Source organism: Notothenia coriiceps, unplaced genomic scaffold, assembly GCF_000735185.1.
Source record: "Notothenia coriiceps isolate Sejong01 unplaced genomic scaffold, NC01 NC01_scaffold00036509, whole genome shotgun sequence".
NCBI classification, from domain to species: domain Eukaryota; kingdom Metazoa; phylum Chordata; class Actinopteri; order Perciformes; family Nototheniidae; genus Notothenia; species Notothenia coriiceps.
This window is the reverse complement of record NW_011369210.1, coordinates 560201-575781: the sequence shown is the minus strand read 5'-3', so window position 1 is coordinate 575781 and position 15581 is coordinate 560201. Positions and strand designations below refer to the sequence as shown.

Sequence of the window (15581 nt, the reverse complement as noted above, 5' to 3'; positions counted from 1 at the left end):
ATGTTATGTGCACAACGGATTAATTGTTACATTTTTCATTCAAAAATGTCAGAAAATGCTTTTTTCAGGCAGCAAATATGGATAACTCCTGCTTTTCTCTTTTAAATCATATTAAACTGATTATCACTGGATTTTGGACTGTCAAAACAGGACATTTAGACATCATGCTAGAAACTGTATAGACATTTGTCTTTATGTACGATTATTCAAGAAAGTAAATAGTGTTTATTGATAATAAAAGCAAGTAGTTGCAGCATTAAAATGTACAATGTGGACTTACCTTCATGAGATGTTGGTCATTTATAGGAAATTCTTTGACATACCCACACAAAATGCCTTACACAGACTCTACCCAGCCCTCCTACATACACTGCTATTAAAAAGAGGGTCGTCCAGTCACGGTTATCATGGCTGCAGGGTCAGGAGAAATGCTGTTTGTGGGCAATGAGGGCTCTGGACTTGCCTCGGCTAACCTGATTTCTGTGTCCAGTCATGCTCTGTAATCTAATATTGGAGCGCAGGAAAACAATGCAATAGGTTTAGTCTCTCTCAGCTCAGTCCATTAGGCCATGCCATGAACTCAGTCATGCCAAGAATACCAGGACCAATCCATTTTAGCTAGATAACGCACTGAAATGCTGAGGGCAAAAACAATCAGCTGTTTTGTACTCCCATGACCCAGAACCTTGGACAGGGAAGTTATGGGTGTTGCACTGTTTTAAATAAAGTCTTTTTATCACAACAATTTCTCACCAAAAAAAAACACTGGAATCTGTGGTTTGGATAAGGAGTGACTTTACAAGCTTTGAAGTTCATAATTCAAAATTGTGACCTAATAAAAATGTTGACAGGCCTGATAACAAGGAGATAATGCAAGAATGTTATGATGCAGCTTCACATATTCATTGCATAAAAAGATGGCTGACTCAAAAAAGCAAAATAGCAAGGCCAACCAGGAACTTGTGACCAAAAGAGTAATAGCCATCATTTGAATATAAACAGAAATGTGACTGTTCTGGCAGTGTGAATTTGCACAATCCTGTGGCAAGAAGCTGTTCCTTCCACTCGTGCACCTCGATCAGAAACCACATCCGTTTGTCAAGTGGCCAGGGCTATATTTACTCAGCTGTCCAACCAGTTGCTATAACAGAGTAAACAAAGTTGCTCCATCTCTATTACACACTGTTAAGGACACTAGGATCTTGCTGCTGCGCCCATACATCCTTAAGTTATTTTATTATGCATGAAACTGTACAGTGTGGTGTAATCCCTCACATTTGTAACATTGACATATGGCTGAGCACTGCCCCCTAGTGTGAGGTTAAAGCAATGAAGCAGTTATAGAAAAACATTTGTGTTGGCAGAAGCAACATGAGAAAAGATTTGACTTACTATATTGACAGCAAAGGCTTTATTAAAATGATTTAAATTCAAATAGATTACTCCAGCTTCATTGGAGATATCATGCTCATTAATTATAAACTATACACTATCTACCCATGTATGTGCATTACTTCATTTAAGTCCATCACCCATTGATTAACAGGTTTAAGGAGAAAAACATTATCAAGTCCTGTGGGAAACACAAAAACACTTTATTCCCTCGTTTCAGTTGTTACTAAAAAAATATCCAGGAGGCCATTTGAAGAGAAGGGAAAACAGACCACAAGGAACCATGGGAGTGTTGTGGTCCAACCAGCTGTAGCATCAAAGCCTGCACACAGAAAGGTCTCTCAGAGAGCCTCATGTTTCCCAGCAGAGGTCGTCCTGTTTTAGTTTGTTTCTGAACTTCTGGGTTTCTCTAAGAAGCTGCAGGTTGTTGTTAGTGGGCCTGCTTTTCTTTCCTTTCTTCTGAGCCTTCACAGGAGAGGGAACAGGAGGCCTGATGCTACTTGGCTTAGTGGTTGTAGGATCCTCAGCCCCAGGATGGGTCAATTTGTGGACCTGTGCAGGAGCCAAAGACAGGAAACATTAGATACCTACAGAGTTAGGGATGGAGGTCAGCTGACACTACAAATACATATGCACCAACAGGTCTGTAGGAGCCATATGTTAAAATGTATAGTTTGATATATTTGAATATTATAATCCTTTGTTGTTAGTGCTATTATCAGAGTTCCCATTAGAATATTTTTTCGCCGGTCAACATGTCCTTTAAAAGTTTAAATCTTCCGGACACAATTTGAAAAGTGCTGGTCAAAGGTCTTCTTTGTTATTTATTGAGCTTTAAAACAAATTGATATGATTCGATATTAAACAAACTAATAATATTAGATGAACTATTCAAAAGTGTACAATAATTTACAATAACACAGGAATAATAAACGGAGCGTTCTCTCCTTCTCCTGACAGCCTGTCAGTATCATGCAGCTCGCGGATCAGTAATGAGTGACTCGACAGTAAAACTAAACATATCTATNTGAGCTCTACTATTTCCATAACTCTTCAGGGCTCGACATTACGGACTGCCCGATGGCCCGGGGCCATCTAGTATTTAGCTCGGGCAATGAAGCCTCACCTGCTGGTTGCCCGATCGGGCAATCTATTATGCCAGCAGCTCGCGGATCAGTAATGAGTGACCCGACAGTAAAACTAAACATATCTATAACTAGTTTAGATGGTTTGAGAGGTAATTAAAATAGCTACGTGTGATATTCTAACCTGAAGTGTGTGTTTTGTTCCGCTCACCGCTGCATGTGATCATGCAGAGCTGCGTGTCGACTCGTCAGCAGCAGCTGATCTCTCTCTCCCGTCAGATTAGACTTTACTCGCGTTTATGTCCATATCGATCAGATCTAGCTAGTTCTAGCTAATGATATGACTACCTGCTTATTAAAAGACACCTAAACAATAAGCGTCGCTATGCAACCGGGTGAGGCCATAAAGTATAGCGCAGCATTATGCATTTGTTTACATGCCCACCGGAACCCCGAGGCATTACCAAAAGATCAACGCACAATTAACCCATACAGGACATCTCTTTCTCCACATTAAGTGTTAGACATTAGAATTGACTATTCTTGTCTGTCACATACTCTTTTGTCTGTCACATAAGTGGCGCAAGTTGCGCAACTGATGCGGTATTGCGCTAAGGGAAATATATTTTGACCGGACGCTTTGACCGGAGAGATTTAGCTGTTCGTGATTACGAGACGTTATAGCCGACGGCAGCTGCTGGTGATTGGCGTGTGTGAGAAGGAGAAAGAAGCACAGAGCAACATCGTTTTTTGACCTGAGAAAATATGTGTTTGTATTTGATTCCTTTTTGTTTAAGTAAAGAGTCAAACAAACTATCCTGAGACGTATCTTGTCCGAGTCAAACTTATTTGCTACCTGTGGATCGAATTTTGGATTACTGGAACTACAAGGTCGATTGACAGCTAATTGGTCATGACCGTGAACAGCTACTCAGTACGTGAAATAAAACATTTGCTTTTGCGAATTTGCTCATTGTTCATGTTTACAGTGATATGGTCTCTAGTCAATATTTTTTTTTAACACAAATTGAATTTCATGGAAAGAAAGAAAATCTGAATCGGCAGATCAGACTTTTAAAAGAAATTGGCATTAAAACCAATACTGGACATATTTACATTTCTGTTGGCATACAAGACTTTCACATATCTACCAAGCCTGCCTCTGTGTTGTGGTGAGTTATGGTTTACCGTCTGCTGGTGTTTGCGGAGTTTAGTGATCTGAGTTCCCTTCTCCTCCATCCTGGCGACCAGCCTCTCCAGTTCTCTCTGCAGATCCTGCATCTGCTCGCCATGTTGCATTGCATCTATCTGATGCACCAGCTCCTGATGCTCACTGACAACAAAAGCACACAGATTACCAAATGTGTAAAAGAAAATGTTAAACAGCATAACAAAAAAAGCTTACTTACAAGCTCATTTGTCCTAGCTCGTCCTGCAGAGCGAGCAGCAGGTCAGACAGCGAGCCAAGTGACTCATGCGCTCGTTGGGGGTCCCTGTCCGGCTTGTTACAGGTGGTGGAAGATGGAGAGAAGTCCTTTTGGAGGCTTTTCTTGGCCGCACAACCAGACCTTTGCAGAGCGCTCACTCGTTCACACAGCTGGGGCTGATGGTGCTTCATCATGTGAAGGATACTCTGTATGTTGGCGTGGACTGAATGGCTCGGGCTGGTCGACTGCAACAGGAATAGAAAATCAAATTCAATTCAATACAAAAAAAGGAAGAACATTATAATACGTGGTTTGTTATTGCAGAGCATCAGAACTGACTTACCGTTCCTGCAACAAAGGGCATTATTTTGTGCCTTGGGCCGCTTGGTGATGCCAGCTCTTTCTCTGTGGAGATATTCTGGAGATATAAGACAGCTGTTATCATTACTATGTGTAAACAACTTTTTTTCTCATAAGATGAATACAGGCAGTTATTGAGTTTATCTGTAAAAATGCTACCTTGGTGGTCTTTTTTGTTTTCTTCTTTGGCTTTATTTCTTCAGTTGTTGGCAGAGATAATCGCAAGTTGGTGTTCAATTCCTTCTGCAGCTGAGGAGGTGGCAATAGTGGCAACACATTAAAGTCAGTCTTTTTAAGGTTGTGTTGTTATTTAACCATTATTAGATAGTGTAACTTAAAAGCCACTAGACATACAGTATTTTATGATTGTATTTTTTTAAACTATTGCTAACTTGTTCTGCCTTTTGAGCAAAGAAATTTGCAAATTTGTTTAGCTGATTGAAAAAGTGAAGTGTGTGTGGACTAACCTCGTCTGCTTTCACTTGCACAAGTTTACGCTCATGCTCTTCATGCAGGAGTTTTTGCTCCAGAATGGCAAGCTTTGCCTGAAAGAGAGAAATTGCATTCAAATAATAATCTTATCATTCAGCTTCTAATGATCAGTGTTTAGACAAAATGGTAAAACTGTGAATTACCTCTGCCAGAGTTTGGGTCCGACTCAATTTGATACACTCTGATTCTAGTTTCTCCAGCTTCTCACGCTGAGATTGGGAGATTGAGCTGCTTGGCCGCTGTTTCTGCAGTGAAGCCTTGAGCGGGAGTAAACAGAGATATATAGACGTAGTAATATACATCCAGAAATGATAGGAATTCATAAAACACAGATTATGACTTTACAAACGTTTGGTACCTCTACCTCACCTAAAAGAGTTATTCAAATCTTGTTTGAAAGATATTGACTCTGTTTTCCACACTATATTTCTCTATATAATATTAAGCCTGTTTTTTTACTTAAGAGCCTTAGTGGTTATTTTGGTCTGTGCTGTTTTAGCTTGGCTCTGCAAATCGCGCTTCATGCCTGTATGAAAGCTATTTTTAAAAAAAAAGTATTAGTTGAATGTTTTAATTACCTGATTCTCCTTTAGGGCATACCTCTCCTTCTTAGCGTTTTCAACCATCTTCCTCATGTAGTCCAGCTGCTTCTCAAGAACCTTACACCGAGCCTCTGCAGACTGCAGCTTTGAGTCCAACTCTGTTATCATGAAAACAGATACAACTATTACAAACACAGAAAAAAACGTTGCATTTGCCGTGGCCATTCTCTCTGACGCCTTCATCACTTACCTTTCCTGCCAGAGTTTTCTGTCTCAGGCACGCTTGCTGCTGTTTGACTGGGTACTGATGCCGTGACCTGTTGATGCTTCTGAACATCGTGGGAATATTGACTATAGCTCTTTTCTGCTTGCTTCCTCTCCAGCTCCAATCGCCTGATTTTCTCCTGGAGGGTCTTCAGTGCATCAACAACAGCTGAAAGAAATAAAGGTGGACTTACAATTGTGGAAGGTGGATATAAATATAACTCATTGTACAAGGTAGCTACAGAAAAATGTATTTCCCATACCTGTGCTGTCAATATTAGCTTTGGTATGAGACCCTCGAGGGCTGGTTATCTGTGGGTCCATGCAGATTGATGAGGGAACCTGAAACTCCAGCTGTCTTGCTAGTGGTCGCATCCGGTCTGGAGGCTGGTAATAGCTCCCAATGTAACTGTTTTTGGAGGGTGAGTCCAATGTCTACAGACAAAAAGGTAGAAGGTTAATCAACGAATAACTGTTAGGTCAATACAAAACAAGCTATTAATGAGTGCCTATTAAAAGTTCCCAGAGCCCAAGATGAGGTCTAAGAGCATGTATAACTAACGTAATCCAAGCTTTCTGCAAACGTTAACATTACGGAAGCTAAAACCAACCGTTCTGTTTCCAAATAACACTTCGATAATAAGTTATCTTATCAAAAATCAGTAAAGCCCTTTGCAACCACCCTCTTGTAAGCGAAGCTCGATAAACGTACCCAACAAAATCAGTAGAAAAGCTTTTTCCGATAACCTAAAATTAGCAGCTAACGCCGGTTTGGCGAAAGTAAACAATGTTAGAGCTAATTTGTTAGCAACAACCGCAGCTAACGGACGATTCGTTACCTGGTTGTGATAAGTCTCCATTTGGTGACATTGAGGTGTCTAGTCCCTACACAAGAATCATATGTCTATATATAGTAATCATATTCTTCGACTGCTTGGTTTTTATGTTGCAAGCTGACTGATTTATTCAAGCCACTCAGTTGTTCTGCTGTCACCGACATGCAGTCCGCACTTTTTAAATTTCCCTCCTCTTTGCCGCCTTCATCACATTGGTTCCGCTTTCCCTGTTTGCATCCTTAACGACGTCCCGTTCCAGTGTCTCATTCTTTTTATACAAGATTATCACAGACTGTATATTAAAGATATCTGATAAAGACACCATGATACGTTATTACAATACATCCGAAAGTAGTCACCTTCCACCATAAACAAACAATTCTTGGCCTTCAGGCATTTGGCACTGATTCAAACTGGCAACTCTCCTAAGGATGCTTGCAGAAAATATATGTTTGAGATTAAATGTCGTGAAAGCCCATTGTGTTTATAATAATACCCTTACCCAAACCTAAATCGAAAACCTTGCAAAAACCTTTGGCAGAAGTAAAACATGGCTATAGCTAGGATATATATCAGTCACATGCAGCATTTATGGAAAAGAACAAGTCTTTTAGACAATTTCTAGAAACAATGCTGAAAAAGAAAAACTAAAAGCCTTACTTTTTAGAGAAAGATGTTAAGTGTACATGGAGAAAGCAATCCCCCTAAAGTTGAGGTCGACATAGTAGGCTATTGTATATTATCCAGTGTTCATTTGAACTAAAACATGGCAAATGTGACCATGTTCTCTACCACATAAACACACATCTCAGGACATGACCTCAGTGTCTGCAGTGAGAGCCTGGATTAAAATAAGTGTTTAAGAAAGAACCCCTCAAAATAGGAAGTTGAAATCCAAATGTTATGCTGAGATGTCATCATTCTCAACAACAACAACAACAACAACAACAACTACAACAACTACAACAACAACAACATAATAGTTGAGCGTTGTTGAAGCAATTCAAAATCATTTATGATTGTTGGTTAGTAAAGTGCCTTTGGCCAGTAAATTACTTAGTCATCCAGTAAACATTTGCACAGAATTATGCAAATAGCCTGCTGCAGCTAAAGGCATAGATGCTGCACCAGGAGAAATACATATTTTTCTGTAACTCTGGTTCTGTATTTCCGTTCCTCTGCAGGTTTGAGCAATGTTTTTCAAAGTTTTCTGTTTCCTCGTCTTGCAGAAAATCACCCTTGTCGATAACAAAAACTTGCATGGCATCTGTATCCAATTTTAACTTCTTACAGATGATTTTACCTGTCTGTGATACATTTGATTAACTATTTTATATTTGGATGAAATAAAAATATTTGTTGAATGTTTTTTAAAAAGGCATTATAGTTCAACGATAAATATATACATTTTAAATCTAAAATACTTCTTCATAGTTCACATCTAATCTCACATATTGTATATTATTTTAAATACTGTAGTCATGTGTTTAAGACTATATATGCACGAAGAGTTAAACATGTTCTCCTTTGTGAGTTTGTGTGTGTGTGTGTGTGTGTGTGCGTGCGTGCGTGTGCGTGTGTGCGTGTGTGTGTGTGTGTGTGTGTGTGTGTGTGTGTGTGTGTGTGTGTTCTGAAATGCATTTCAAATAAGCAATTTTTTCTTGATTTGCCTTTGATATTGTGTTTAGGTCAGGGGTTACTTTCATCTAATTAAATTGTGTGAATGCATTTTTATGGGTATTCTGTTAGATGTTGCAAATCTTTTCAAGACACTTCTTATATCTTTCTAATCATTTCTTTTTTGTTGATATTTCACAGTACTGAGACTATATGTTTTAAATGTATTCAAGGGACACATAGGCCCAATGAAGGGGTCCATGGTATATTCTCTGTCTTGTATACATCGTTTGCTGAAAAACACATTTAAGATACTCTGGTTTAGTTAAACACAAATGAGGGTAATTATCATATGAATGGAAATGTACCACAACAACATATCTCCCTCTCTCTATCAGTCTCTCTCTCAGTATGTTCTGATAAACAAGAAAGGGGGGGGTGCTGCTGCCCGCGAAATGTATGACGGGAGATGTAGTTCTTAAGTGCCACCATCCACAAGACACCTCGAACGAAGAGAACTCAACTCCCATAAAACCTTCCCCCGCTAGCTGGAAAGACATTTTCAACCAATCATTTGTCAGAATGTCACAAGGTGCCGCCCTATAATTCCAAGGGTCTCCTCTCATTGAACATCCTGTTCTGCCAATCAAATGTTTACCATATAGTTGTTGCCTCCTGTCGTTTTTACCCTGGGACTAACGTTACTTGTCACTGTGCTGTGGCTGCAAGGCGCCCCGTAACAGAAGACCTGCACCAAAGAATGTGGATAAAGTGAGTATTTGAGAATGACACTTTTTGTTTTTGACTCACAGTGAAAGGTTGATGTGTAGGAATGTTGTTTTGACCGTGGTTCTTGTGTACTTTTACTGCTGTCTTTGTTAACGGGCTGCTTGAAAACCTTGACACGAAAGGAAGAAAAGAGAGATTGAATGGACTCTCTAACTGACAAGTTAAAACAACCTCAATTCATTGTTGTTTTAAAAAAGTATGTGCAATTATTCTTTAATTCATCATAATGGTGGCTTGTAACATCAATATAACGTATGTTTATCCGGCTTGTTTTTTTGGAATTTGGTATCCGACCAAACATTTGTATTTTCAATATGCTGTATTTATGCCAGAGCCTGTCTTTTTGTGGTAAATACCCATGATTGACAGTCAACAAATCAGATAACAAAACATGGTATGAATGGCCAGGTTTTTTAATTAAATATTCCCTTTGAAAATAAATATTTATACCCTGGTGGTATCTATACATTTGGATTTAGTGTGATGTCAGTGTGTTGATGTTTGACACTGAATGACATTACATGTGCATGCCTTTTTATAAACATCCTTAAAGATAGTTTTGTTCATCCTGTGATGTAAACAATTTAATGTCTTATTTTTTGCACAGCCTTTTGTAAAACAGCACAAACGTTAATCCTACATCCAAAGATGGAAGTGCAGGATCGGGAGTCTCTGGGGCGATGGGAAGGGCTCGGCAGCCGGGATGCCATCTCCAGAACTGAAGCCATGGAGAACATCCGCCAGGACGTCATGAGGAGAGTGGAAACCATCAGACCCATTACAACATTGGCTCCAGCATCGAAAAGCCCTCTTAAAAGTGACCTGAATGACATCCTGGCTCACCTTCTCATGCTGACCAAGCGCTGTCCCTTCGATGACGTCAAGGAGCAATGCGTCCGGATTCTACAGGGCGTCCAGGTAGGAGATTCATACAGAAAACAATGACACGGTCAGCTTCCTGTTCTATGTTGCTTTGAGCTGCACCAGGCTGTCATATGTCCTTTGACACTAGTGCCTAAGGTATTGTTCGGCTGCCATCTAGTCCTCTCCTCACCCCTTCATAAGCATTGCAAACATTGTGGCTGAGTCAGGGCGTCTATGAAACCCAATGCATGTTTAGTCAAGTGGATTACATTCAATGGCACGATGAGAGACCATGAACTCATTAACACTCAAACACTAGAAGAGCCAAGCATTTGCCAATCCAGCCCTCCACTACATGCATACGTGCACAGAGAATATTTACACAGGTATAAGATGGGTGTAGCATTACATGGAATATGTACGGCCTTCTAACATCAGTGTCAGCAATATCTGTATGCCACGCAGTTTTTTAGGGTGTATTGCAGATGTGTTGGTCGGGTGCAATTTGGATTCAGGTCACAGCATGTAGCTACATTTGATTTTGTATGCATGCTGTTTTTAATTCTTTCTGAGCCAGCCTTATTGACTGATCTGTGCTAACACTGATAAACCCCGAAAGAAGTAGACCAGCCTTTAAATACATTCTTATTCATGATGAATATTTTTATGATTAACAATTGTGTAAACAGTTTTCATTTAATAGATTTTGTAAGTCAAAATTACCCCTTGCAGAGAACAAAAACAAATATTAGTCCAGCCTGTAGCGTGGTTTAAGCTGTGGCCTGTTGTCCTTAATGAGTCCTCTTATAATCAACAAAATTAAGCCTGACAATTTTTGATGGCCTGCCATGGTGTTATTCTGAGGAAATAGACTGTTTGGCAGCGGCATTAATTCCTGTTTGTGCGGAAGTGTTTTTGGAAGATGCAGGAGAGGGGCAGGGAGAGATGAGAGGGAGAAAGCTGCTTTGCAGGTTTAACAGTGCTCCGCAGTACACACACCGTCTGGTATTTTTGAATTATGCTAAGCTGCATTTGCTATGGACTTGCCAGGGTGCATTTATGAGCCCAATGGGGCAGCTCATGTTGTTCTGGTCCCACAGTTGAACACCCCCCTGACCAGCTCACCCACAAACACACACACACCTTTCTCATGTTGTCAGGGATGGAAGGGGGTAAGGGAGGGGGCTTGGGCTCAGACAGACCTCTAATTCCGGCAGATCCGCTGATTAAAGACAATCTTTGAAAGCACAGACAGTGCTTTCCTCATGGCGACCCCCTCCTCTTGAAGAGGAAGCCCCCTGCCTAGTGAGAATAATGTCTCTTAATACTCTCATGGCTTTGAGATGGCCTGGAACCATGTTTTTGCCCAATGTGTATAATATTCTGCACATTTCTTATTGGAAATTAAATCCAATTATATTTTTGTATAAAAGGGGAATGTCCGTGGGTAGAGTGCTTAATTAAAACAAATACATTTCAGGCACACTGGTTAAAAAAAGCCTTTATTAATATTAGGGTTGCAAAATTCCGGGAATTTTCAAAGATGGAAACTTTCCATGGGAATAAATGGGAATTTATGGGAATAAACTGGGATCTTTCAAAATTGAAGGTTGGCTCTTCATAGGGAACTCAAATATAGTTGGGGAAAGTATATTGTAGCATAATCTTGACTAAAACAAACAGATGCCATTCAAGTACTTGAATATCCATGCCATAGCACACTGCTTAATGCATGGCTATTGAGACCACACAAAGGTTTGCAACAGGCTCACAAATGTGAGAGTGGAAAAATTGGTTGGCATTCGGGCAAACCTAGGCTCTTTGAGCCGGACACAGAGCCATCCTCAACAAGGCTGGACAGTGACACTGAAGAGGAAGACTCAGAGTTGGATGTTGATGAGGCCCAGGACGAGCCCGTTGACTGAAAGGGTTTAGCCAAAATGCAGAGGATTGCTTGAAGGAAGATTTGCATGTTTAATGGGACTATTTGGAGGGAGAAGGGCTCTTTTCATTTAACATTTTGAATGGAACTTTGTGGGGATCTTTGGATGGGGGGTGCATTTTTGTTCATTTTTTTAATGAGTGGGGTTGGGGGGGAATGAGTAATATTTAAGTAACTCAACATTCCTGTTTTCGTTCTTCAATGAAACAAATAATTGTTCAATAAAATAATTCAAACTTGTTCTATTCTACTTAAAAAAAGAAAAAGAAAAAAAAAATCTGTTGAAATGTCATGTTTTTTTGTTTAATTTTGCAATGAATATTTCCAAAATTCCCCAGCTTAACTTCCCATGGAAATTTACCGGAAACTTTCCGCCCCTTTGCAACCCTAATTAATATGTCCTAGTACAAAAATAGGGCTAATGCGTATGACATGCTTACACAAACTTGGGAGAAAAACACTTTTCCTTTTTATATTGGAACTGCCCAAAACATAAAGATGTCTCCTTAATTAACATTGTTGAATCCATTAAAAAAAACACTTTGTTTTTACAACAAGGCATCAGTACCCCAAAATACATCTTTTTTTATAGGACAGAGCTAGGCTAGTTCTTTCTCATAGTTTAAATGTTTTATGCTTATCTAGGGTTACGTGATAATGGTTGTTTCCTTATAAATAATGTTCAAATAGAGTGGTTTAGACAGTTTTCCCCCCATCTTATTCTTGGCAAGAAAGCACATTATATTGTACAACTGTTTATTTTATATAATATGCAATGTTTGTTTTACATGCTGCTTCAACGAAAACATTTGCCAATTTAGGATTAATAAAGTATATCTTATCTTGTCATAGAAGTGGTTTTCCAAAAAGGTCGATTATTTTTCTTTCTTTCTTGCAATAATAGTTGCACATGGTAAAATAGAGTTCAGAAGAAACGTCATCTAAGGCCACATGCCGTCCTCCGCTCCTGGCTGTTACCTCATTTGCCTTTTTTTGCAATCTGAGTCGTTGCTTGTTTTTCAAGGCACGCTGTGAATATGCAGGTCAAGCTGTATTCACACAGTTATAGGAATAGGCTTGTGGGTTTGAATGTTTGCCTTGCTATGTTGCCCCAATATTTCGGAGTCCTAAAGGTCACAGGGTCAGGCTGAAAATAGGGTTCTATGTGCGGGTAAAGGTCTGGTTCCCACATGGTGTCTTTGTGTAGGGATCTATTAGGGTGAACATATGAGGGTCAAAATCACTTACCTGTGCAATCCTGCATGTACGGTCAGCATGCCGAGACAGAGGGTCATCCTGGGACTTGTAAAGGCGGTTGACCTCGCTGAGCTTCATTGAACTTTAGGAACACATAACCATGGGTGAAGACAAATGCATACAAACCACGAAAGAGACAATAGTGAGTGTTTGTTCTGAGTCTATGAAAGGGGTGGGCAGACTCCATCGTCCCTCTCTCTCTCCGGTCACCATGTTCCCTTGCTGCATGAAAGGAGCCCAGTCTTGGGTAACTTGACAGAGACAGAGAGGGGTTTCTTTGTGTTATGTAATTACTCCATTGAGCCCTCCACCCTAACTTGAATTTGGAGCCACTCTCAAAAGATCAACCTGTTCTTGTGATTCAGCCGGTGCTGTCTATATTTTGTGGATTTTTCCCATATCTGCACCCTACAGGGATGACATTATGTACCTGTAGAGAAGGCCCAGTAAATACCAACTGGACTTGGCGTCTCTTTGAATTTGATTCAGTCCACTTCTGAGTAATTTCATTCTAGGTATGTCATTACATAACTGGAGAAACAACCCAAGATTTGAGGCTTGTTCTACAGCCAAGTGTTACTTATCCTAATGTCCCATTACACAATTCAGCATTGTGCAGAAGTGCATAGCCCCAGTTTGTGCCTCTCAAGTATTATCATAACAAACTAAGCCACAGAGCTAAGAATCTGTTTTCTTGGCAATCTTTCAAAAAACCAGTGGGTGTTTGACAACATTAAATGCATTTCTAAACGTATTTACAGAATCCTCAAAGACTCCTTTGTCCATAGGGATTACAAATATTCTGTATGCTGTGCAGTAAAGATGACTTTTAATCCCATTTCTCAAATTGTGACTCCTATTTATATGTTTCTTTTACGTGGAAAAAAGATGGTAACGTTATTATAAATGATGTGAAACACATTTTATATTTTCTTTTATATTCTACAAAGTGAGCTTCCACATTACTATTGTTTTTCTTCGATGCAGGCAAAGGTTTTTGATGTTTACGTTGTTCCTTATTCCTTTTACACATACTTATTTAGCTTATTTGGGACATTCAGGAGGGCTGAGCAGCCCATAGTAATAAACACATATGTGTGATTAATTAAGTGAAACGAATTCCTGGATCTGGCCTCCTCCCAGAATAACCCAGAACACATTTCTGTCTCCACATGGAAAGTTTGGGAGGGTCTCTCCGCGCCCCAGATATGACCTCTGATATTGATCACATAACTTTTTTATGATTGATGAATTCATATCAGGAGCATGATGTCACTCTCATACAGATTGTAAAGGTGTGCCCTGCCTTCAATCTGTGTATCAAGATCCAGATCAAGCCTGAAATATGTTTTGCTGGATAATCACTGTAATACAATCTTCATTTGAATTGGACTTTTAAATGTTTCTACTATTTGATGTTGTTTTCATCCCTTCTTTCGGATTGATTGGTTCGTGTCGCGGTGGATTTCTGTTGCAAAGCCTTTCCATGCTTATGGTGAGGCTGTATGGACAAACTTGACTAAACAGGATCGTAGTGTTAAAGTCCACTCTTACTGTCCCAATGACAACTTCTTTCCTTTCATATTTTTGTGCATGAATGTGTTTATGTATACTGTATGTGTCAGGGGGTTTGTGTACATGCCTCCAGTCCTCTCCGGGCTACCTCTGCTTACTCTGTAAATAAAGTGAGGAGGACCCATGGAGAGAGAGTCTTGTGGTCTGGACAGGTCGGCTGGATTATGGGGGATCTCAGCTCGAACCAGGTCAGACAAACTGCATGTTGAGGGAGGAGAGAAAGCAGCAGCAGCAGCAGCAGCAGCAGCAGCAGCAGCAGCAGGCAGTGACCTTTGGCACAGTAACTGTACAGTGCTCCGTGGATATGGAGGATGTGATAGGGAAATAAATCTGTGGATTTACAGCTGCCAGCCAGCTGGGCAGAGTGATGGGTGGATATGAGACGGGTTGGACTGTGTACAGAGTGTGGGATGTTCAATCTAACTAAGCTGCATGAAGCTTTATGTGGCTGTCATATTGTAGCCACTTAAGGTTTTTCTATAGCCTACTAATTCTAGCCTCTCTTAATATGAATGTTTTCGGCCCTGCTGATGCTGAAACTGGTGATCATAGCTGCTCTTCTTTGATGCATTTTATCTTCTTTTCTGATGCTTTTGTTAAGTTATTGTTCAATTTTGAGCCATTAGAATGTTTTATAAAGTATTTCACACATTTCTTTAGCTTCTCGCCAGGATTTGCTGCTTTTGTTTGCTTTATATCACTTAACTGAATACCTTTTGGGTTTATGACAGTTAGACAATAGATTTTTGGAAACTGTTGTGGACATTTTATAGACCAAACAATTAGTTGTTGGATTGTTCTAGTGCAGTAGCAGTTATAGGTTTCAGCCCCTGGTATAATTGACTTTATCATCATATTGAGAGTGTAATTCTTTAGTCTCCCAAAAGTGATTGGCTTTGCAATTTAAGATATGAGTTTAAAACAACCAATAATGAATAAGTCTATAATGCATAACATTTTTAAGTGTGTCTAGTTGACTGCACAGAAAAAAAAAACATTACAAGACAACCTCTTGACTTTCCAGCACCAAAATCCAGTTTTTCCAGGATAAGAGAGACCATTTTCTAACATGCTAGGAAAGAATACTAATACACAAGCCCCCACTTTGATCCTACAACACAGACAGACCCCCCCCCCCC

The 15581-nt window shown here is 39.8% G+C and overlaps 2 protein-coding genes across 2 annotated transcripts in view; one reads left to right on the top strand and one right to left on the bottom strand.

The window, feature by feature from the left end:
• Window positions 1-737: 737 nt before the first annotated feature.
• cep57l1 (centrosomal protein 57, like 1) lies at window positions 738-6617 on the bottom strand. Its single transcript, XM_010792511.1, has 11 exons — window positions 6402-6617; window positions 5826-5997; window positions 5549-5731; window positions 5335-5456; window positions 4900-5013; window positions 4732-4809; window positions 4424-4513; window positions 4248-4322; window positions 3887-4149; window positions 3666-3810; window positions 738-1944 (listed from the first exon to the last, which is right to left on the bottom strand). The coding sequence occupies exons 1-11, from the start codon at window positions 6420-6422 to the stop codon at window positions 1744-1746; spliced, it is 1464 nt and encodes a 487-aa protein (XP_010790813.1). The 5' UTR covers window positions 6423-6617; the 3' UTR covers window positions 738-1743.
• Window positions 6618-8702: 2085 nt separating this feature from the next.
• sesn1 (sestrin 1) overlaps window positions 8703-15581 on the top strand; it is a 49995-nt gene continuing 43116 nt past the window's right edge. The window contains exons 1-2 of the mRNA XM_010792504.1: window positions 8703-8786; window positions 9412-9722. Of these exons, the coding sequence (XP_010790806.1) occupies window positions 9453-9722 (270 nt within the window). The 5' untranslated portion in view covers window positions 8703-8786; window positions 9412-9452. The remainder of the gene's footprint in view (window positions 8787-9411; window positions 9723-15581) is intronic.

Bases quoted from the DNA above. Each gene is read 5' to 3' on its own strand.
- cep57l1 (XM_010792511.1), bottom strand. From the start codon at position 6,422: ATGGAGACTTATCACAACCAG. The intron at 5,457-5,548 runs GTAAGTGATGAA...TCATGATAACAG, and splicing joins AGAAAACTCTGGCAGGAAAG to AGTTGGACTCAAAGCTGCAG. The intron at 5,014-5,334 runs GTAATTAAAACA...CTCCCGCTCAAG, and splicing joins ATGCCCTAAAGGAGAATCAG to GCTTCACTGCAGAAACAGCG.